Genomic DNA, 23,499 nt, shown 5'->3' on the forward strand with positions numbered 1-23,499 from the left:
TGTAACCTCCAACACTTGCTTTTAAAGTGATTACAAACCAAAATTTAGTCAGTTCCTGAGGCAACATTGGCATGATGGCAAAGCATAAAATGAAGTCAGGTTTCTTTGGGGCTTTATTGCAAGGGCTTCTACATGTCTACCATAAAATAAAAAGGGGGCTGTATCTGCACTGTAAAATTAATGCAGTTTGACACCACCTATCTACCATGGCCAATGCTATAAAATTCTGGGATTTGTATTTTTGTGAGATATTTAGCCACCTCTTGCAGAGAGCTCTGGTGACACAATAAACTAGAAATCCTAGGATTCCTTAAGATGGAGCCAGGACAGTTAAAGTGGTGTCAAACTGCATTAATTCTGGCAGCAAATTTAATTCCTGCAGTTCCAGGAACCCAGCTTAATTTACAGATGTGTAGACTGCCATGGGTATTCTCTGGGCTCTCCATGAGTCTTGTTGATAGCTGAACAGTCATCCCAGGTTTCACATTAGTGATTTAAGAGCAGTTCAAGAGACCCAAGACTCTCCAGTATATTACTAGTTTTCTATGACTTCCGTAGTGCTTGTTTTATTATTGCATTTATGTTGTAATCATCTCATCATATCATCTTTTTGTTTCGCTGTCAAATGTAGTTTCAAGTGCAAACATAATCCAAAGCCACAGACAGAAAGAGTTTCCCAAATGGCACTTTAATTAAGGTTGAACTGTGCTCTTGGCCATGCACTGAAAAATGCCACAGGTTGGGGGGGGGGGGGGGGGGGAATGAGAGCAATATATTCAATGAATTTTAAGCTGGTGTCACTATTGACCTTTTTTGGGGGGGGTGGAATTTCTGCAGCTGATTTTCACCTTCACTTTGTCCTTGGGTCTGTTCTCCTGCTTTTAAGCAAAGAAATTATACACCAACAGTACTTTTCTTTCTCCTTCTGAGGTAGCCTGATTGTTCCTGAACTGATTCAGTGGAGCAATGTATTGGGAAGAAAAATAATGTGCTGCAGTGGTCCTTGACCTCTCTCCTTGAAGGCAAAGGGATTTGCAAGTGTGTGAGAGGGCATATAGTTGAAATGCTGTAGTACAGGAGTAAGCCAGTATCAAGCCTGTAAGATCTGTTTTTGTTTTATAGGCAAACCCCAAGAGGTCCACCAAGTGGCTACAGTTGCCAAATGCTGGCTCACTCAGCTCAGTGTATGCTAAGAGTCACAGAACAGCATCTCTCTAAGCTCATGCTTAACCCAGAAAATAATCATCACCACCAGAACCAAGCTCAAAACTATTTTACACATACAACAACTCCTATATGTGCCCCAAACATTCACTTTTAGTAACCAAAGACATCCCCACCATGGTTTTAATATAGTTGCTACTGTTAGGATCAAATGCAATAATACAGGGCTCGAACAGACAGGCCAAAATAAAACTGCTTTGGGTCACTTTGGAGGTATGTGTTCAAATGACATATGCATCTTATGAGGCCAGAAGCTTCTCCAAAGCATAGCTTTGGCACAGTTTCTGGCCTCTTAGGGCACATGCATCATACCTCCAAAGTGACCCGAAGCAGCTTTATTTTGGCTTGTCTGTTCAGGTCCACACTTAGCACATTTTAGAAGAAGTGCTCCTTCAGGTGATAAAAGTTGTCATAATGTTCCTTTCCTGACCTATGTATCTTGCATTTAACATGCTTTGTTTTGTCATCAGAACATAAGTATGGGCTTAATTTGCAAATTTGATTGCTGAAGCATGCATCTCTAAAAAATCTTTTTGCTAGAGGGAGAACAGATAATCCTTGAAGTTATATAACTGGCTAGATAACTAAGAGTCAGAATTTTTTGCCAACCTATTGCAAATTACCTATTTACTGGTAGATATCTATTAATCCACCTACCTTCTCTTGGAGCTGGGGAAAAGTTTGGTCTGTTCTCGTTTTAAAATAATAAATTCAATTGGCGCATCTTGAATCAATAATGTAATTATTCTTCAAGAATCACACTTCTCAGAATTTTGCAAAGCAATTCTTCCACTAAAAAGTGCACACACAAATGTGTATCTGTGGGTGAGTGGGGGGACAAAAACATGTATATTAGTGAAAAGTTATACAAAGGAGCTTTGTCAGAGAAAACTGCTTTCAAAAATTGTTCATATTGAGAGAAATGTATACAAAATGTATATATTAGGAGAAATGTTGCCCATGAACATGTGCAGACTTCTGCTTTAAGTTCCAAACAGACATGAAAACGGGACAGAAAAAACTGAGGATTGGGGGGAAATGAGAAATTGCATTGTCTAGATCCAAGCAGCATCTGAGAAGCACAATGAGCAGTGATTTTTTGCAACACTTGTGGCAGCAGTGGGAAATTTGGCTGCCACCACAAAATCTCAAGAACCACAAGGTGTGCCTTGTTAGAAATGAATCCTTAGTTGAATCCAGGGAAATCCAATGTATATGTTTAATCCCAGGAAGTTGCACATCCCTACTTTAAAACTGGAGGCCTCTCTTTGGAACGGCCTGCCTCAGATAGAATTTTCTAATGATTGAGGATATCCATAGCATATCTCATCACTCATTACACCTTGACTTTAAGTCCTATGTCCTCCAGGCAAAGGTGCAGAGAGAAGAGAAAATGAGTATGTGAAAGTGTATTTGAGCCTCTTCCTGTACATGAACCCATATTCTGGCTGAGGAAGTGAGGAATGGAGGTGGTTACTGTCAAATCTTATGCCGGTCCTCATAAACAGCTAACTCACAGGCTCCATGTCTAGACTATGCCTTAGGAAAAAGTCAAATATTCCTTTGAGTGTGGGGAAAGAAAGTTGCGTTGTCATTCACTAATCTTGCCACCATACCTCCAAAATGTGTCTTTAATATTTACACAGTAGTTCATGCAGCAATCACAAGGGTACTTTCCCAGGTAGAAAACAATGTGTTATGGATGATCGAAATGAGTACTAGCCGAACAACAGCAATGACATTTCTGGAGGAGGCTTTGTTGTTACTGGCCTTTGTTTCCTTACATGACTTCTGTTTAGAAGAAGCATAATAAGTGGGATAAAGGCCACTGCTTCTAAAGTCACCCAGAAGTGCCTTTAGTGTGAAGATGTAATTGGACAAATGAACCATGTGCACACCACATTTACATTCCCCCAGTGAATTAGATGAGCAACTTGAAAGCAGAGTTTAAGTGTGCTGTACAAAATGCAAAGTCGTTGGTTCAAATGTCCTCTCACCTCATCCATGAAGTTCACAAATTCACTAAGCAAATCTCAGGCAGACAGCAAGATTTCTTACAAATCTGATCGATTTACCATAAATCAGTGGGGATTCTTGACTTCTAACAACGGCAGGGCAAAATTATTCTCTTATCTTCATTCTTAAATATACTGCTCTGGTGAAGAAGGCTTGGAAAAACCAGGAATAGATTGTGTGTGTGTGTGTGTGTGTGTGTGTGTGTGTGTGGAAGAACAGGGAGCTTAATTTAGTTCAGAGCATATTCAGGCCCCTGATGGTGTAGTAGTTAAATGCTAGTACTGCAGCCACAACATTGTAAGTTTGATCCTAGAGGAGGGCTCCAAGGTCAGCTTTCCACATTGTAAACCACTTAGGGACTGCTAGTTCACTGATAAGCGGTATAGAAATGTACTTCCTATTGCTATTGCTATATTCTTGGGCTCAGGATTCTTTCATTCCTAACCCTGTTTTAGCAGACTCCTCAGCTGTGCTGGAGAGATCTACACACATTCAGGCCAACTTGATCAGAACTCTCTTTCAGACCTTGCTGTTCAGTAAGGTCTGAACTGAAGAGGGAAGGAACAGCACACAGATAGACAGAGGAGACTATCACATGGAGGAAGCAAATGACCTCCTCCCGTCATTAAAATTGTCATTAAATCCTGTTAATTGTGCGATCAGGGGGAAGATTATCACATACCCCACGTGCTTCTCCATTCTTGTCCTGTCTGTAAAGAGTAATGGAGGTATCATTTGATATTAATGGAAACTCCCATTAATACCAAATGATGCCTCCACTACTCTTTACAGTCCATAGAGGATGGGCACATGCACAGGCCCCACAACTTACAACAATATCACACTACACTGTTATAGCATTATTGTTCCACTTTAACTGCTATGGCTGCCTCCTGTGGAACATGGGGTTTGCCGCTGACGGAGGAACATTTAGAATTCCCAGCCAGAGTGCTCTTAGTGACCTCACTATACTGCAAATCCCAGAATTCCACAGAAGTCAGCCGTAGCAGTCAAAGTGGATTAATAGCACTATAACAGTGTAGTGTGATGTTGACCTTAGTCATATGCAAAGGATGCATCTGGACAGTGGTTCTTAGCCTTTGTTTCTCCAGATGTTCTGGACTTTGGGTCCCAAAAATTCCAGCCACCATTCCTAATGGTGAGGGACTCTGAGAGTTCATGTCCAAAACTCACAAAGACCAAAGGTTGCAAACCATTTCTCTAGTGGATGGAGCTTGTAATTCTAATAGAAAACAAAGTAGATGCTGAAAGCCTGACATTTGACCACCGTTTGTGTCGGGGATTACCAAAAAAACTGAAGAAAAGGCAGGATATACTGTAAATTTGACAGATACATAAATAAATAAGACATGCAAAGTGCTTGCTTTGAAAGTGCTAACTGCAGATTTGATCGTTTTGAAAAATAAAGTACCTCTTCTCTCAGTGAATACATGAGATATTAGTTTCTTTATGCTACACCAACTTTCATCAAGTGGAAGTAAAACAATTATACATTGGCCCGGTACATACCTGGGGTTTTGTCTGGGCTGGCGGCAGCCTTTTTTCCGCCAGCGGGAAGCCACAGCCGCCAAACCATGCGGCTTCCCGCCGGCAGAAAAAGAACCCACAAAAAGCATACTGGGCCATTGTTTCACATATATACCTGAGATGTTGAAATGTAACATGAAAGTGTCTCATCTGTACATTGCACAACTCTGTTTGTCACTACTGTTGAGCTGTGGTCTTAGTGGGAGGTGAGACCTCAGCCCAAAGTGACAGGCTGAGGTATCCCAGTTCTCGGACCACAATCTCCCTGTTAGGTATGCACCTGGTGGGAAACCTAGAGTAGACTATAATACAAAGAGATGACCTTACAATAAAAAGGGATCTGGATGAGAAGCACCCCATCAGAATTATCTTTTTAAAATTCTATCATTTATACTAAATACCATGTTCAAATAAGACCCAGTTGGACCAGATTTTATCTAGACAGACTATCATTAAACTAGAAACTGGAACACAGGTTTAAAGCTGTTTAGTGGGAAGGCTTTTATTTTGGGGTTAGCTCCCTAATTTAAAGTAGAACTTAGTGGGGAGAAATTGTAGACACATTACTTTCTTCCAACCCAACCTGCTATAGACAGAATGCTCAAAAACACTGAATCCAATGAGTAAAGCCATTAATCAATGATAATTTAGTAAATCAACACCTATTCAAGTGTTATTGATTTAACAGATCTACTCTAGTTCAGACTAACAGTTGGATTAAGGCATGAATTCAGTTCCCTTCAGCACAGAGTTTGAGATGAGTACTTTTCTTCCCTTGCTCTGAGGCTTGTCTTGTCAACATGTGACACTGTAGTGTATGAAGTGGATCTTTAAACATTCCTCAGTTCAAGAAACTTCCTTTTTAGAAGAGAAGGGGTCTGAACAGATAGGCCAAAATAAAGTGGCTAAGAGGCCAGAAGCTGCGCCAAAGCTGTGCTCCAGTTCTTAGGTGCGGCTTCCAGCCTCTTAAGATGCATGTGTCATTTAAACAGCATACCTCCAAAGTGACCCAAAGCAGTTTTCTTTTGACCTGTTTTTTTGGGCCCAAGAAGAGCAAGATTGAACTTTGCCAAAATACAGACTAAATACTGTCCTGCTTATTCTCCCTATGGGGTATTAAATGTGTGTACGTGTGTGTATGCACACACAAAGATGCATGTAGTGTTGACAACCAAAAGGTAAAGAAATAAACAAACTGGTTGAAGTAGAATCATTCTCTTTTCAGGTCCTTCCAAAACAGGAGTGAGCAAACAGTAAAGCTTGAATAATTCACCAAGTCCCTTTTCAGTTCCCACAATAACTCCTGAGTCTTGTTTTAATGTTTGTTAGAGATCATAGATTGATCTTCTCTATATTATTTGGTGCCACCTTCAGGCTTGATAGAGATTTACATTCACAGTTTTTCAAATTCACTTGTTGCAGTTTCTGTCCAAAGGAGTAGTCCAAGCAGACTACTTTGTGTCTTCTGGCATACGTTCCTTGGGACTTGTGTCCTAACTCAGTTGTTCATCTGTATGGTTATATCCTCATAATTTCTTGTCAGAAGAGCTCTGTTGGATCGGAACGTGGCTCCATTTTTGTTCAGCCAGATGCCTCCAAGATCCTACAAGCTGTGCAAGAAGGCTGTTGCTTGTCTCCAGCACTGGTATTCAGAAAAGTATATTGTCCCTAGAGATGAAAGCTGCATTGAACTGTCATACCTAACAGCAGTTGATAGACCTTTCTTCCATCAGATTATCAATCATCTTCTTAAAAAACATTCTGTGTACCAAAGGTAAGCACCATTATAGTCAGACAGCATAGCTATTGCTCAGGGAATGTGAGAGTAGTTGTTCAAACCATTCGGAGGCTACTAGCTCCCCTATTCCTGTTTGCCCCTAACTAAAGTTAATGCTACAACCTCTTTTGCTCTGTTAGTCGCAAAGGTGTTACAAGATCCCTTTGCATTGTGGTAGCAATGTCACTAACATTTCTCACCTCTATGCTGACTGCCAGAAAGGTGATAGGACTGCAGATAGGAGAGTCCGATTAGACACTGAGGTGAATGCATTGAGGTGAATAGAGATGAATGCATTGAGATCAACTGGACTCAGGGTCCAATTGAGTGGAATGCATATTCCATGCTATTTTCTCCTCTCAAAACAGGGGTTCCTCATTGATAAATGCATCCACAATAAGATTCTCAAATTTGTTTACCATCAATTATAAAACAAAGCATAGTAAATACAAGATGTGTAGGCGAGGAAACTCCTGTGCCATGACAAATAGGTATCTTTCTCCATTTAAGGGAACACTTCTAAAAATGTGCTAAACATACCATTTAGTTTTGCCTTGCAATCCAGGTCAGGGATGGAATTCAGATTGGGCTCAGACTACTTAGTCGTCATCTTGGAGTCTATTCAACCTACAAAAATCTTCACCCTGCTGGCAAAATCCAGGCACCCAAAGTTCATTCCCTTCCTCACCTTGGGCTTTGCTTTCCCTGAAAGAAAGTATTTTCAAGAAAGGGAGATTGCCTGGAAGACAGAATCAATTCATTAATAATTTTTTTTATTATGTTTGTTAACATTCAGTTCTGTCTAGAGGTTGGAATTATTACAGATGTGGGAATCAGGAATTCCACATCCCATTATCTGAGGATATATCCACTCTGCAGAAATAAAGCAATTTGATACCATTTCAACTGCAATGACTCTATCCTACAGAATCCTGGGATTTGAAGTTTGATGCAGTATTCAGTCTGATCTGTCAGAAAGTTCTGATGCCTCATCAAACTACAAATCCCAAGATTCTGTAGGATAAAGTCATGGCAGTTGAAATGGTATCATACTGATTCATTTCTTTGGTATGGATACAGCCTGAGCCTCTTCTATTTTCCCAGCATGCTCACCTTTGGAATAGAAGAATGGGAAAAGCAAATGGGACCTAAGAGGAAAATGGCTTTGGGTCCAGGAGATTTGTTTCTCTTATGCACTTTCCAGCTGCAGGTTAGAAGGCTTCAGTCAAGGGAGCCTGAAATTAGTCACAAGTAGATTTAAAACATTTTTAAAAGCCACCAAAGACTTGATGGAAAGTCTAGTTATAAAGAATGGGAGAGTGGGAGGCCTGAAATTCTTGTAAAGCAACAATATTAGGACTGATTATGGATCACATCAGATAATTTTAGAAAGATTCACATTTACTTTCCTATCTGCATGGATTTGCCTCCTCATTACCATAAAAACACTTTCTTGCATTTTAAAATCACTCTTGGCTACATTCTTGTTACAGGAATACTGAGTTTGAGCATGAGTGTTTCCACAGTAGTGTTTCTGGAGGCAAAATTGTTCAGGAAATGAATAGCTTGGGCATGTTCAATAGGTCCTGATAATCCTGCCTCTGGATTTTTCATGCTTAATTCTTTGGCCAAATACACATGTGAAATTAAAGTTTAGCTCGGGGCTTCTTGGTTGACTCTACTTGACTGATCAGCTGCTCTATTTGTGTTTTGCCTTAGTTCTCTTTCCACAAGTCAATCAGTTCTCTGTGGACAAAATTTGTATTCTCACTAGGTAAGGTACTCCATCTGTGAAAAGGTAATTCATTTTCTATGATAGCTTAGAATTTTTTTTCTGATTTGATAAAGAGTTAGGGGTTGTGCAGACTGCCCCTAAGGGGCATCCTGCAGCTGCCTTCAGGTGCACCAGATCGGGGCCATGGCAACTGCATGCCACGGCCCCGATCCAGCCTTTTCAGGGCGCAAAAAGGAGCTGCAAAAAGCAGCTCCTTTTTGCGCGATCTAGAGAGCACGATAGCCATGGCACTGTGGCTTTAAAGCACTCCTTTGGCGCTGTGTCATGTGGACACAGCACCAGAGGAGCACTGTGATGCCGCGCACCATGTGGAGCTGTGTGTGGAATCACAGCACCCTGGGGGTGGAGTCAGGGCATGCATCATGTGGACACCATGGCCCGACTCCACCCCCAGGTCAACCTTAATGGTCGGATTGCACAGGGCCTTAACGTCAGACTCTCCATTGCAGTCCTCTATTACAATATGAAGCTGACTTTTAAACAGTATCAACTTTATTGGAAAAAGAGATACATACAATAGAAATGACCTTTTTGTCAGGAATGAAAGTGTGCGTTAACATATGGTTTATATACCCCCATAAAGCAAACCCACTCCATCAAGCAATAAAGTAAATTAATTGGATAACTCTTTCCCGCGCAAGGATGAATCTCCTCCCTGGTGATGTAATGTCCTCCAGTCCGGGATCTTGGCAAACTCTCAAAACAATTAAGTTCTCACACAGCGTTATCTCCATACTGCACCTGTGACCTTGAGGCGTAAACCGTAAGCCACAACAAGACTAACATATATATATAGTTAAGCATAACTAGAAACCCCATCATCCTGCAACCCAACATAGGATAGCAGCATATTAAAATATTATAGCAGCATATTAAAACATAATAAACATATTAACATACATCATATAAGCAATAGGCACTCTGTGTTTCAGTTCCCCCTCCCATCACAGAGACCAGTCTCTAGCCCTTTGAAGACCAAGCCTCTGCTGGCTGGGTAACTCCCTCCATATCCTAACCTTAACAAGCAAACATTCCAACCTTATTAAGCAAGCACATATTTTACCAGCCAGTCTACCTCCTCCTAGTACATTCTATTAACCCATTATAAATCTAACATAAACCAACTACTAACTTAATCTAATATTAATCAAACAAAACCCTAAACTTATAACCCTCATGACAGAAACCCCTGAAAGAATACCTGAATGAAGGGGATTTCTAACAATGTCTCAGTAGAGTGCTGCATATAGGAACATGATGTGTTTTGTGACTTAATGGGTAGTTTGTAGATGTAACCTTGTGCTTGAGTTATTGGCACTATACATCATTTTAGTCCTTCTGTTGTGTTTGTAGCCAATTTTTTCCCAATTTACTAATGAAATTTATATATTTATATCATTCCAGGGAGGTGAAGACAGCTTGCACAGCTCTTCTCCATATATTATCCTCACAGCAACCTAGTAGAGTAAAGGAGACTGAGGCCCCATTCACACTACAAAAATAAGCCAGGGTGAACCCAGGTTATTTTCTTGGTGTTCACACTTCCCCACTTTGGGGGGGGGGGGGTTTACCCAAAAATCCACTTAACTCGGGATATTGATATCATTTTTTTGTTTCGTTTTTGTTCGTTTCTGCATCTTCAACAGTATGAATATGCTACTGAATTGATCCAGATAGCCCAGCCAAACCCACCCCACCCCAAGCCCCTCTGAGCCTTTTCCAGGGGGAAAGAAGGAGGAAGAGGAGGAGGACTGGAAAGGTCCCCCAAAGCTGCCAGTCGCTCTCTGGCCAGGATGGGCCAGGAGATACTGACAGTTGCCATGGCGGGGGGGGGGGGGCTGCCCAGGCATGTGTGAATAACACACAGGGTTAAAATGCCTTGGTGAGATTCACAAATCCAAAATGTAATGGGAACAACAATCTGGTATTGCATCAGCGCAGCAATCCAAATCTACTCAGGGCAAAAAAGTGAGTCTGGGTGTACCCTAAGAGAAAATGATGGGCCAAAGATCATCCACTGAGTTTCTTGACTTGCATTTGGATCTCCAAAGCCCCATTTTGAATTCTGTTCTAACCACTACACCACACTAGACTGTGGTAACCACAAAATCTTGTGATACTAACCTCCTCCTCCAGTTAGAATTCCACCCAAAACTCATCTCACGGCCTGCAAACAAATACAGCTGCCATGCCTTCTTGATGTGGATTACCCAAATCCACATGGAATACTCTTCTGAATTGTGACTTTTTGGGGGGGGGGGGGGGGGGGGGGGGAGGAACTGACATAAAATGAGATTGTTTTGTCCAATACTATCCTTAAAGGAGAAAATGACAAATAAATATATGCAAAAACAAGGACAAATTTGTTAACAGGTTGTGTTTCTTATCCCTTTCTCTGGGTTGTCTTAGTCCAAATCTTAATGTATTTAAAGTACTAAGCCTGACTTGGAAAAAAGAAATAAGAATGTTACAGACTATAATTTTCTCTGATAGCAAAACTGTAGTTGACTGATCAACTGTCATTTAAACAAATTAATTAAATTAAACATATCTGTTTGAAAACTCTGCAATAATGGGAGGGGGGGGCAGTGATGACAAATGGGGACTGGTCTGCAATATGATTTTCATTGTTTAATTTTTCAGATTGGCAGCTCAGTATGTGAACTGATGAGACCATGGTTTTGAAGGAAACATTATATTTAGTGAAAGTTCTATCTATAGCATTAGGCATTGTCTGCCTTAATAATCAGTAGTATACCCAAGAGGCAGATCAGACATTTGGATTAGCAGTAATATTCTTTATGGTGTGGAGAAGGGGCCTAGGAAATGCATATAGATCCCTTATAATGATGGCTGAACGACAGAGTTCCACATGCTAATGTATGTGCAACGCACTTGATGACCATGATCTTTCTACCCTATCTGGTAATGGGGAATATTTGTTGGTAAAGTTCATTAATAATAGGTGAGAATGTCCAGCTCATGAGGAGCATCCTTCATATGGTTCATATGCTGGGTGCATATGCATGTTCAAATTGGGCCGGAGACGTGTGTGGAGTTTCAGCACCTTGGAAAATTTCCATAGTCTCAGAAGCTCTTAGCTTCCACTGTTCCCCACTACACAAAAAATGTTACTGTGAAGAGAAAGGACCAAACCAGCTCCAGGTTTCAGCCAGCCAATAGACATTTCTCAGACCATAGACAAAAACACATGGTGAAAGGGAAGTGAAACCACACGTGCATTTCTCAGAGTTTTTAACACCTATGGGATGAGTGGTGGCAGGCACTTTAGCAATGCCATACATGAATCTTCACAATGGAACCATGTTTTCATGCCATTGAAGTTTGCCCCTCTAAACATATCAGTAAGCCTGTGCACTCCATCTGCTTAAATAGCATGTGCATCAGAGGAACTTTTTAAGAATCACCTTTTGATGATTCTAAAAGGCCCAAAGGTGGAGTGAGGCTGTGGCAGTGGGGGCTTTTAATTTTCTTTCTAATTAGAATTTGATTGCTAGTATAAATTAGTTTTCAATGCTTGCTGCCTTTCATGCAAACTATTTCCCAAAGTGAATAACTTGAAATTAAATGACTCTTATCAACCCCAAGGCATCAGTGTTTAAAATCTCAGTGTAAGTTCTTGGGACTTGGGAATTATAAATTAAACAGAATTATATTTCTTTAAAAAAAACTCAGTTAAGTTTTTATTTCTGTTTTTAACTTTTTAATTATATTGTTCAGTGGGAGGGAGAGATGTGTAAAGGAAATGGAAATAAATGACAATGAGATACAAATTTAAGGTTACCTGACTTGTCAGGATTATATTGCATTGATCAGAATGGAAGATGTTTGTGTTACAGAGAAAAGTGTTAGCCCAGATCCTATACACTTTGAACATAATGTAAATGTCCACTAACCTGATTGTGCTGGATTCCACAGCTCTACAATAGGAGCCTTGAGCTCACCTGTTGCACACTACTTCCCCACACATCTACCCAAGTATAATGCTATTATTCCATTTTAATTACTTTGGCTGCATTCTACTGAATTCTGAAGTTTGTAAGGCAATAAAACTCTCTGTGTCGTGCTGGCCAATTGGCCGTAATAAAGTTATATTAAACTCTCTGTGTTAATGGCAGGAGCAGACCAAACAAACAGATAGGACAGAATTTTAACAGTAAAGGGGGAATTATTGCACTATAATTCTGCAATGTGAATTGGCCCCTGAGGTTTGTAGGCACTAGAAGATTCCATGGCTGACATTCCTAAACAACCTACCCTCAAACCCCAGAATTCCATAGGGTGGCACCATGGCACCCAGTATTGTAAATCTGTGTGGCATGAAAGGGCTCCAAGTCAAGAGAGGGCTGTATTGATTTCTGCCTGCAGGTTTGGTTGCTCTAGGAGCTGCACTTACACAAACTCTGAGCAATCTCAACTGTTTGTGCAATTATTTTTATGCTAGTATAGTGCTCCAACAGGATTCTGAATATAGTGTGACATGTTACACTCACATATAACACATCTAAATGCTAGAATCATGGAAAATCCAAGACATGCAAGTGTGTACACTCAACCCCTGTGTAGATAGCAAGAGTAAGCCATTGTGGGCAATGGATCTACCCAGCAGCCCTTAAACTAAGCAGGGGGGGCATCTCATGGGGGATGTCTTATGCCACAGTGGTGGGCTCTCCTTCTGCCAGGACTGCAGTCCCCTGGAACACCTATATTTTCTCTCATTTGGAATGTTTATCAAGTCATATGTGCAGTAAAGGTAAAAGGTAAAGGTACTCCCTTGACATGAATTTCTAGTTGTAACCGACTGTAGGGTGTGTGTGTGTGTGTGTGTGTGTGTGTGTGTGTGTGTGTGCTCATCTCTGTTACTAAGCCGAAGAGCCAGCCTTGTCCAAGGACTGCTCTGGTGGTCATGTGGCCAGCATGACTGCAGCTAACACTGTTACTTTCCCACTGAAATGGTACCTATTTTTCTACTTGCATTTGCATGCTTTCAAACTGCTAGGTTGGCAGAAGCTGGGACTAATGACAGGAGCTCACCCCATCATGCAGCACTCAGGCCTCAAACTGCCAGCCTTCTGATCTTCCAGTCATCAGAATTGGCATCTTAACCACTAAGCCACTGCATCCCTATCTGCAGTAGTGATCTATGTATAGGAATGCTGGCAAAATCCACCATGGAATCTGATGGATCCTGAATTTTTCCTTGTTCCAAAGAAGGAGACCCTCAGAATGCCAAATTCCCTTAATTCAATAGAATCTGTTGCCATGCAGGAAGGATCCCTAGCTCTCAAAATGTATGGAGATATTTATGAATATGCCTTTGGAAAATGCTGGTTTTTTTAATTTAAAAAACCTGATGGATGATGATGAAAGATATTCAAATGAAAAGGGAGGGAGAAGAAGCACATTTTTAGCATACAAATGTGTACAAATGGCTTTATATTAGCATACTTTTTAGAAAAATAAGACCCCCCCCCCCAGGAATACCACATCTGTTGATGCTCAAGTCCCATTATATACAATAGCATAATAAAATGGCGCCCCTTATATTAAATGGCAAAATGACATGTAACACTGAGGCAATTTTTGTTTTTAATTTAATGGTGTACCGCTGGACGAAGCAATCATTAACACTTTCTCTATGGAAGCTTTTCTCTCCATATGAGAAAAGTGGGACAGCCAATAACTGGAGAGGGAAAATGAAAAATGTGAAGTGAGTTTCCAAGCCAGTCAATGTCTATACAAGGAATGGAGGAGGGCCCATTTTTTTCAATTGCTTCAAGCAGCCAAATGACTTGGCTCTACTCTGAGGCTTCCTGCTATACTTGAATACATAGAGGATGTCAAAGGTAATAAACACAAGCAGAGCATGGAAATTTCAGCATTGGTCCCAATGTGTTAACACTGAAATACTGGAGAAAAAATGATTAAGATTAATTGGTATTCTTAATTATTAAGGCAACTGTTGGTCATTAAAAACTGCTGTTTTTGTTGTGTGCCTTCAAATTGTTTCTGTCTTGTGATGATCCTAAAGAGAACCTATCAGGGCAAATTGTTCAGAGGATGTTTGCTTTTGCTTTTGCCTTTGCCTTCTTCTGAGGCTTAGAGAATGTGACTTGCCCATGGTCACCCAGTGGGCTTCCATGGTCGAGTGAGGATTTAAACCCTGGTCTACAGAGTCATAGTCCAATGCTCAAATCACTAACATATAAATAAAAATCAATTCTAGCTCTGTATTTCTGTTCGGAGCTGTTTGCAAAAAAAGAGAAGCATGCTGATTATACAATACATGCAATATTGTTATTGCTGTTGTTGTTATTGACGTGCAACCATAATTTGTTTCTGACTTTATGACAATCTTAATTCCAATTTAATGGAATTTTCTTGACAAGATTTGTTCAACGTGGGTTTGTCATTGCCTTCCTCTCAAGCTGAGAAAGTGTGATTTGCCCAAGGTCACCCAGTGGGTTTCCATGTCCAAACAAGTATTTGCTCCCCTAGAGTCCTAGTCAAGCATTCAAACCACTACACCATATTGGTTGATTCAGATTTTTATATCATTGTATTAATGAAGAAATTATTTTTAGGAAATAAATAAAAGAGATGATCAAGAATGGACATAAATAGCCCCAAGCACTCAAATTATCTTACCCAAAATATCAAATTGAAACACATTAATAATTACTGAAAAAATTAATTCTGTTATATTTAGCCATTAAAACTAAAAATAGATTTATTGTTTAAAATAAATCTATGAATATAATGTTAAAATTATTGTCAAAATAAGTTACTTCCATGCTCTGGACCTGTGTCACTATTCTTCCTTGACAGTGTTTTGATTGTATGATGCTTTCATTTTCTAAAAAGCACTTTGCTTTTTTGAAAGAAGAAGTTCCAGCAGACTGGAGCAAAGAAGGAATAGACTGAGCAGGTGCCAAGGAAGGAATATCCTTTCCAACCTAACAATAGTAAATGCCTGTTTCTTTCCTGATATTTTAATAGTGACCTCCATTTGTGTTTCAGGGTTACAGAAATAACCCCGCATGGTCCTGCATGACAAACACAATGATGTATTTCTTTTCACAATAGGCTGCAACAAATTGCTATCATATGCAAAACTAAAGGCAGGGAATTAATGAGGTGACTGAGGAATGATTGATTGTGACAGAAACAACCTTGAGAGGACACAGAGCCCTCTGCTAAAACTGTTACTCCATTCCTCCAAATAACTCTTACAGTCAACAGGTTAGCCAGCTACTTGAAGACAGAGATTTTATTGTGCGATTACCTTGCCTCATTACAAAATTTGGCCAAGGGTAAGGGTGGGGAGGTCCAGAAAATGCCATCATCTGTGTCTTCTCCACCACTTTTTACATATCTTTTTTAAAAATATATATAAAATCACAAGCATTATATAAAAGAAGAAAAAACAGACCAGGTGCATGAGCCTTTTTGACTGATAGCACTAGGAATCATCTATTTGAAAGCACTGTTACACTGGATCTCACTGAAGTATTCTATTTTTGTCTGTCTTGTATTAGAACCAGATGTCTGGAAAAAGCAAATGCTATCCATTCAAAGCTCCCAGCCTTCAGACAACCCCCTACCCTTCTCCACGCACCGTTAATCAAAAAGCACCTCTCATTGAACTGACTACTGTCAGCCCTTGTTCAAACCTGACATTACATTTAGATGTTTTCTTGATATCCTTGTGGCATGAAACCATTTTTCATAGATGCAGTGCTTATAACTTTGGAAACAGGAACGGTGAAGGGCAAAGGCAATGACATTAGTATTCTCCTTGCTGGGGCTACCTGGTGGCTATTATAGAGAATTGGAGACTTATTACCTGTTTCTGGAGCATGCTTTAGAGAGCATGGCCTTGCATGCTACCGTTTTCCTTCTTGGGGAAATACTTTTCCCCCCATATGCTGAAACCATACTTATACACATATACCTGCCCTCCCTACATATGTCAGAAAACAAACAATTTTGTAGCAGTGAAATTTGTATGTATCATGGCTCAGACATTTGTTGGATGGCATCTATAGAGCATTCTCTGAGAGGCCTCAATTGGAATTATAAATTTATTCATTGACAGATAAATGTACCAGATCTGCCACTGGTAAAAGAACAGAGTTTGGGGGAGTTACTTTGTTGTACTACAGCTCACAGAATCCCCCAGCCAGCATGATTTCTTCACTAGTCCAAAAAAGTAATTTCTTCAAGCTCTTTAAAGGTGAGCTCTGTTCTTTCTCAAGTATGTCTTTATTGTCACAAAGAATGCATCGTGGAAAGCATAGACTGTGGGAATACTGTAGTAGTGACTGGTGTCTCCCATATCTCTCAACCTCAGAGGAAGGCAAACCTCTCTGGAAAATCTTAACAAGAAAAACCCTGGATAGGGACAGCTATTAGTGTCAGAAAATTCTTCCTAATGTTGAGGTGGAATCTCTTTTCCTCTGGTGTGAATCCATTGCTCCAGGTCCTATTCTCTGGAGCAGCAGAAAACAAGCTTGCTCCATCCTCAATATGACACCCCTTCAAATATCTAAACAAGGCTATCATATCATCTTCTAACCTCCTCTTCTCCAGACGAAACATATCCAGCTCCCTAAGTCTCTCCTCATAGGTAATGGTTTTCAGACCCTTTATCATTTTGGCACCCTCCTCTGGACACACTTGAGATTCCTATGTTCCCAATAACATAATTAAGAATGTGACAGTCATTGGCATTACTCCTATTGCTACAGCCTCCACATCTCCCACACTCCAATTTGACAAAGTCACCCAGCCTTTTCCCCAAAAGGGGGACTCTAAGCACCTTGCAAAAGACAAAGAGATATCAGTAAAAGCAGATAGCTAAATTGTACAAAAGATTATATAAAAACAGGCTTCCATGCCAATGTGGCAGTGTATCTGCTCCTGATTTTAGTCTGAACTTTAAAGCAGCTATCCAAAGTGCTTGACCCCTGTCCCCCAGACAGGTTTGGCACTTTGGACGGTCCCTTTAAAGTTCAGACTAAACCCAGGAATGAGTTCACCAACCTAGGAAAACAGGAGCTACCATTTGTAGAAACAAATGCTACCATGAGCATACCAAACAACATCACAGGTGCTAGGACTCTTTGGGCATGCTTTCCAGGTTGACGGATATCTCTACAGTTTCTTGTTTTTATGTTTATTGAAATTAATATGATTGTCTATGCAAAAGAAGTGCATTTACATAGAATCATTATTTCTTTCTTATTTCTGACAGCTCCATTCAGTTCTTCCAAATCAGCAGACAACACTGTCAAATTTGATGTTTATGGAGATGGAATAGGCCGCTACAATGTCTTCAATTTCCAACACAATGGAGGCAAATTCTCCTACTTGAAAGTAGGCCAATGGGCAGAAACTTTGACCCTCGATGTAGATGCCATTCACTGGTCCCGAGGCCTTATCCCCATTGCCCAGTGCAGTGATCCCTGTGCACCCAACGAGATGAAGAACATGCAACCAGGAGATGTCTGCTGTTGGATCTGCATTCCCTGCGAGTCATATGAGTACTTAGCTGATGAGTTCACCTGTACAGACTGTGGGCCTGGGAGATGGCCCACCGCTGATCTTTCTAACTGTTATGACCTACCTGAAGATTACATCAAGTGGGAAGATGCTTGGGCAATAGGTCCAGTGACCATTGCATGTTTGGGATTCATTTGTACTTTCCTAGTTGTGGGGGTCTTTGTAAAGCATAACAACACTCCCTTGGTCAAAGCCTCAAGTCGAGAGCTGTGCTATATCCTCCTCTTTGGAGTCTTCCTCTCTTACAGCATGACATTCTGTTTCATTGCCAAGCCCTCACCCATCATTTGCACCATGCGCCGTCTAGGCCTAGGCACCTCCTTTGCCATTTGTTATTCTGCCCTCCTGACAAAAACAAACTGTATTGCCAGAATATTTAATGGCGTGAAAAATGGGGCTCAGAGGCCTAAATTTATTAGCCCACGTTCTCAGGTTCTCATCTGCCTGAGCCTCATCATGGTGCAGATTGTGATGGTGTCCGTGTGGCTCATTTTGGAGGCTCCGGGCACACGTCGGTATACCCTTCCAGAGAAAAGGCAGACTGTCATACTTAAGTGCAATGTCAAGGATTCCAGTATGTTGATCTCTTTAACATATGATGTCATCCTTGTAGTTTTATGCACTGTGTATGCCTTCAAAACAAGGAAGTGCCCAGAAAACTTCAACGAAGCCAAATTTATTGGTTTTACAATGTATACAACATGCATTATTTGGCTGGCTTTCCTGCCAATCTTTTATGTGACATCGAGTGACTACAGGGTAAGTGTTCCACCACCATTTCAAGCAGGTTCCTTGTGAAATTACATAGTCTTTGGGTTTTTTTAAAAAAAAGGAGGGTGGGGGATTATTTTTACCAGTGCACCCTGCTTTAGAAGGCACAGCAAAGTAAGGAAATGCAGCATAGTTTCTATACAGCATCCAATGAAGGACCTTCAGCCCTGTGAAGTGCAAGGTGGTTAATCTTGTTGATACTGGCAGTTTGCATTTGCATAGTAGAAAATGGTGGTGAGACCAATGGATCGTAGAGTGGGTGGAGCCAAACTCTCAAACTTTGTGGAACATGCCTTCTCCCACAAACACTATTCATATACACATAAGCATGTGTATACACCACACCTTCTACCATTCACTCTCCCATTCATTCTCCTTCTCACACACATCTTCTACCTACCCTTTCACACAAAAATTCACATACACAGGCACACCCTCTACTGTCTTATCCCCTCCCTAGTGCTGGCACTCTGCACTCTCAGTTACTCTGCCTAGACTGTTTCTGTACCCTCACCCCCTTTGCACTTGTGCTTTCATTGCAATGCAAAACAGAAAAGTCCGCTCTATATGCATGCACTGTGGCTGGGACATAGGCAGCTAGGCAGGCATACAAGCAAAACACAGAGTGTGGTCACTTAGAATGCCATAGGAATGGCACTTCAGGCACCACACTCTGTGGTGGTGTCACACTTCCTTTCTGGCTCTTCTGTTTCTTCTCATAGCAGTATAAAGGTACTGGGAGATGATGGAAGGAGAAGAAGGTCAAGATTTATAAGTGGTACATACATAGGTCATCCACCAGTGATGTACTGAGAAAGAGGACTACTAGATTGCACATGACTTGTAATGTTTCTCTTCAAAGTTTGGACTTTGGGGTCAGACAGACAATTTAACTGTTCTGTCTTCTCATCTGCTGTGGTCTTGAAATCATCACCAAAGGAGGTGGTTTCCTTTCCATGCTCACACCAACACTGGGGAACAATTTTTGTTAGGATTTTAATAAATGGAGAAGGCTTGAATTTCCTGTACCCACAGTTTGCAGCTTGATCAAGCACTCCTGCAGTGCTAACATTTTAAAAACATCAAGAGAGGTTGAGCCCATAGCAAGAGTAGGAGACTCACGTATGTTGTTTTTTTTTCCCTGTGAAGTGCTGGAGGGTATGAATTGAATATTTGAGGTGTTATCTCTGTAGAGGGATGAGTTTGGGAAAAGATTGCTTTGGAGAGCTTCAACTCCCAGAATTATCCTGCCGCCAAATCAAGTGTAGTTCAAAAAGTAGTTTTTCCAAGGTCTAGCTAGGTATACATCGGTGCTTAAGCAAACACCTGAATGATGCCATTCATGTGCAGAAACAGCATGTCCCTGACTATCAGAGGGCCATGGCCTCCAGAAGACAAGGCATGAAGACCTCTGCTTGGCTGTAGCTGGAAACATGATCCTGGGCTAAATGGATCATATCATGGAAATAAATCATGGCTAGGAGAGACTCTTTATATTATAACAAGAGCACGTGCCCTTCCAGCTGTCATTGGACTCCAAACCCTGTGAGCTGCAGCATAACAACAGTTGCAACATGATGGGGTTTGTAGTCTAACAGCATCTGAAGGGTGATATCTTCTCCATCCTAGTTTCTTTCCCTGTTAGGAGTTCCTCTTTTTGTTGATACTTTGCAGCTTCTGAAATGGGAGGGATGGGGACAGGGGGGCCTCTTGAATTTCTCCACTGACTTTGCAGCAGTTTTCTCCATTCAGGTTCAGACCACGACCATGTGCATCTCCGTAAGTCTGAGTGGCTTCGTTGTCTTGGGATGTTTGTTTGCCCCCAAAGTGCATATAGTCCTCTTCCAGCCACAGAAGAATGTTGTCACACACAGGCTGCATCTCAACAGGTTCAGCGTCAGTGGAACAGGAACCACTTATTCCCAAGGTAATAAATAAAGAGCATGCTTCCATTTTCTCCTAAGAGAGTCAGTCCTGCACCCCTCATCCCTCCACTGATCCTTTCTCTATCATGTTTCAATGAGATGGGCATGCTCCAGAGCTCAGGTGGCAGTACCACCCGATTTTGGCCAGCTCTGAAGGGGAAAATTGTGATGCTGTGACTACAAAGCAGTTTACAACAGCAATAAAACATGACAATTATCACTTAACATAAGTGGGTTTTTTTTCAGTCAGTTATGAAATGAAGCACAGTATTTTTAAAAAGTGACAATTAATATAACCAGTACTGGAAGCAAACAATAAAAATCAAACAAAATACATTAAAGATCAAGGCAAACCCTCAGATATATCTAAATACTAAAAATGCTAAGAGTTCCAGGGTAAATTTTTAAAAAACAGAGAAAGAGAGAAAGCTAGAAAAGGGCAATTGCTCATAGGCAGAAATACAAGGGGTGTTGTTTCGCTCAGGCATTAATATGCACCGTTGTGGGAAAACTTGCTGAATTTCTGCCTGCCCTGCAGCTGTTAACAGCACCAGAAACATCAGATAGTTATTTCAGTGGAAAGATATATGGATCATACAAGAGCAAAGAAGGATGTTCAATATTTCCTCTCTTTTCTCCCCCCTTTTAATCTTCAAATATGATGAATGCAACACAACTTAATAAAAACACTTCTTAATCATTTTTAATGTTCGGAATCAAAGCCAGCATGATCCAACAGGTAAAATACAAGTTGTAGAATTAATTGTTTGGACTTCAAATCACTATTCCTCCAAGAACACAGAATGCCTTTAGGCAAGCTTTAGTCTCAGTTTATATCTGTGAAAGCTGGGTCTGCAAAGGTTACATTAGCAGAGCATCAATTCATGTGTTAGTTGATTGAAGGTGAAATATTATACACAATTACAAGAGTCAGCCAGACTAAAGCTTAAAAGGAACTACAGGTTGAGTTTCCCTGGTTCAAAACGCTTGGGACCAGGAATATTTTGGATTTTGGACTTTTTCAGAATTTGGAATAATTGCACATATCGAGTGAGATATCTTGGCAATGTGATCCAAGTGTAAACATGATATTCATTTATGTTTGGTATATACAGTCGCCCCTCCTAACTCATGGATCTGAGATCCGTGACTTCGATTATGCATGGGCATCCGTTATTTCTAATGGTGTGTACACATTGGGGTGTGCAAGCCTCTGATTTTTTTTGGGGGGGGGGGTCTGGATTCCCATGCAAATGGAGGGCTAACTGTACACAATATTTTTAATAATTTTTGTGCACACTGAACAATCATAAAACAAAGGTGTCACTATTCCAGCCACCCATGTGAACAATTATGTATTTTGGAACATTTCAAATGTTGGCATTCTGGATAAGGGAGCCTCAACTTGTAGCTATTGTTTATAAACAACTAGTTCCTTTTGGTTGAATCTTTTTCCCGGTAACAAAGGCTGAGCTGCTTTATGTTATTATTGTAACTTAACAAAGGATAACTTAGCTCCTTTTGCAGTGTAAGTAAAACTTTTTAGTTTCTTCTATAGCAGCAGAGGAACTGCTTCAGTAAACAGTGGAGAAGGGCTATTACACAGTTCAAGTGCTGTTACTGTCTTATGAGTGCTGTAAGCCAACAGCAAAGAGGGATGGGAAGAGTGTGTGTCTTATGCCACAGGTGAGCAGCTTTAACATGCAAATAGCATTTTTTTAGGTAACCAAAAATTCTGTACCAATGCTGCCACACTGCAGAAATAAAGCAGTTTGACACCACTTTAACGTTCATAGCTCATTGCTGTGGAAGTCTGGGTTATTTAATGTGTTGGGGCACCTGAGCTCTCAGAGAGGTAAGACTAAATATCTCACAAAACTACACATCTCAGAATTCCAAAGTACTGAGTCGTAGCAGTTATTATCAAACTGCTTTATTGCTGCAAACCCTATGAAAGTCTTCTGAGTTTAAAGATCTTGAGGAGAAGGTTGCCTCCTGGTCCTACCACCATCACAGGTATGTTTGGTGAAGGAGCTGCTTTTTCCACTAAAAGCAAAATGCTAAAGTAGTTTAAAAGACATTTCAACATTATAAAAAAGAAAAAAGCCTAGCATGTCCCATTAAAAGACCCTTCTGCCACAAAGGCCTTAATGAATAAAAGGATCTTTGCCTGCCATCAGAAGGAAAGCAGAGATGGAAGGAGAACCAAATCTCCCATGGGAGAAATTTCCAAAGCCTGGGAGCAGCCATTGAGAAGGCTTTCTCCCATATGCTCAACAAGTAGGTGGTGATGGCCCTCCCCCAAAGGTCTTAAAAATTAAGCAGACTCATATAGGGAAATAGGACCTTTTAGTCTCAGCCTAAGTCATGCATCACTTTAAAGGTCACCAATGGCACTTTGAATTCTGCCCAGAAGCAGGTCAGTATCTAGTGAAGCTGTCCCAACTAACAGTCCTGACCAGCAGCCTGGCTGCAGCATTTTGGTCCTGCTAAAATTTCTAAATAGTTTCCAAAAGCATCCCCCCACACAGAGTGCATTGCAGAAATCCAAGTAGGATGTAATCAAAGCATGTGCCACTATAGCCAGGACATCTCCAGGAACAGGTAGAGTTGGAGCACCAGCTTCAGCTGTGTAAGTGCATTCCTAGCCACCGCCACCAAAGCATGAGCCAGAAAAACACCCAGGAGGTCTAGTAGTTTTGAAAACAGTTTAAACTTGTACCCAAGTTGTACCATGTGTTTCTACTTCATTGTCTAATTGTAAGATATTCAGTTTTATTCCTCATGATTTCAAGGCAAAGAAAAACACATCCATGTGTAACTGAGGACATTATCACACCAGTCTTGTGTCTCGTGGC

The 23,499-nt window shown here is 40.8% G+C and overlaps 1 protein-coding gene across 1 annotated transcript in view; it reads left to right on the forward strand.

Moving 5' to 3' along the window:
- GRM3 (glutamate metabotropic receptor 3) overlaps positions 1–23,499 on the forward strand; it is a 68,233-nt gene that overhangs the window by 41,897 nt on the left and 2,837 nt on the right. The window contains exons 4-5 of the mRNA XM_042470664.1: positions 17,638–18,704; positions 20,469–20,643. Of these exons, the coding sequence (XP_042326598.1) occupies positions 17,638–18,704; positions 20,469–20,643 (1,242 nt within the window). The remainder of the gene's footprint in view (positions 1–17,637; positions 18,705–20,468; positions 20,644–23,499) is intronic.

The sequence above is a fragment of the Sceloporus undulatus genome, chromosome 5 (genome assembly GCF_019175285.1).
Source record: "Sceloporus undulatus isolate JIND9_A2432 ecotype Alabama chromosome 5, SceUnd_v1.1, whole genome shotgun sequence".
Taxonomy (NCBI): Eukaryota; Metazoa; Chordata; class Lepidosauria; order Squamata; family Phrynosomatidae; genus Sceloporus; species Sceloporus undulatus.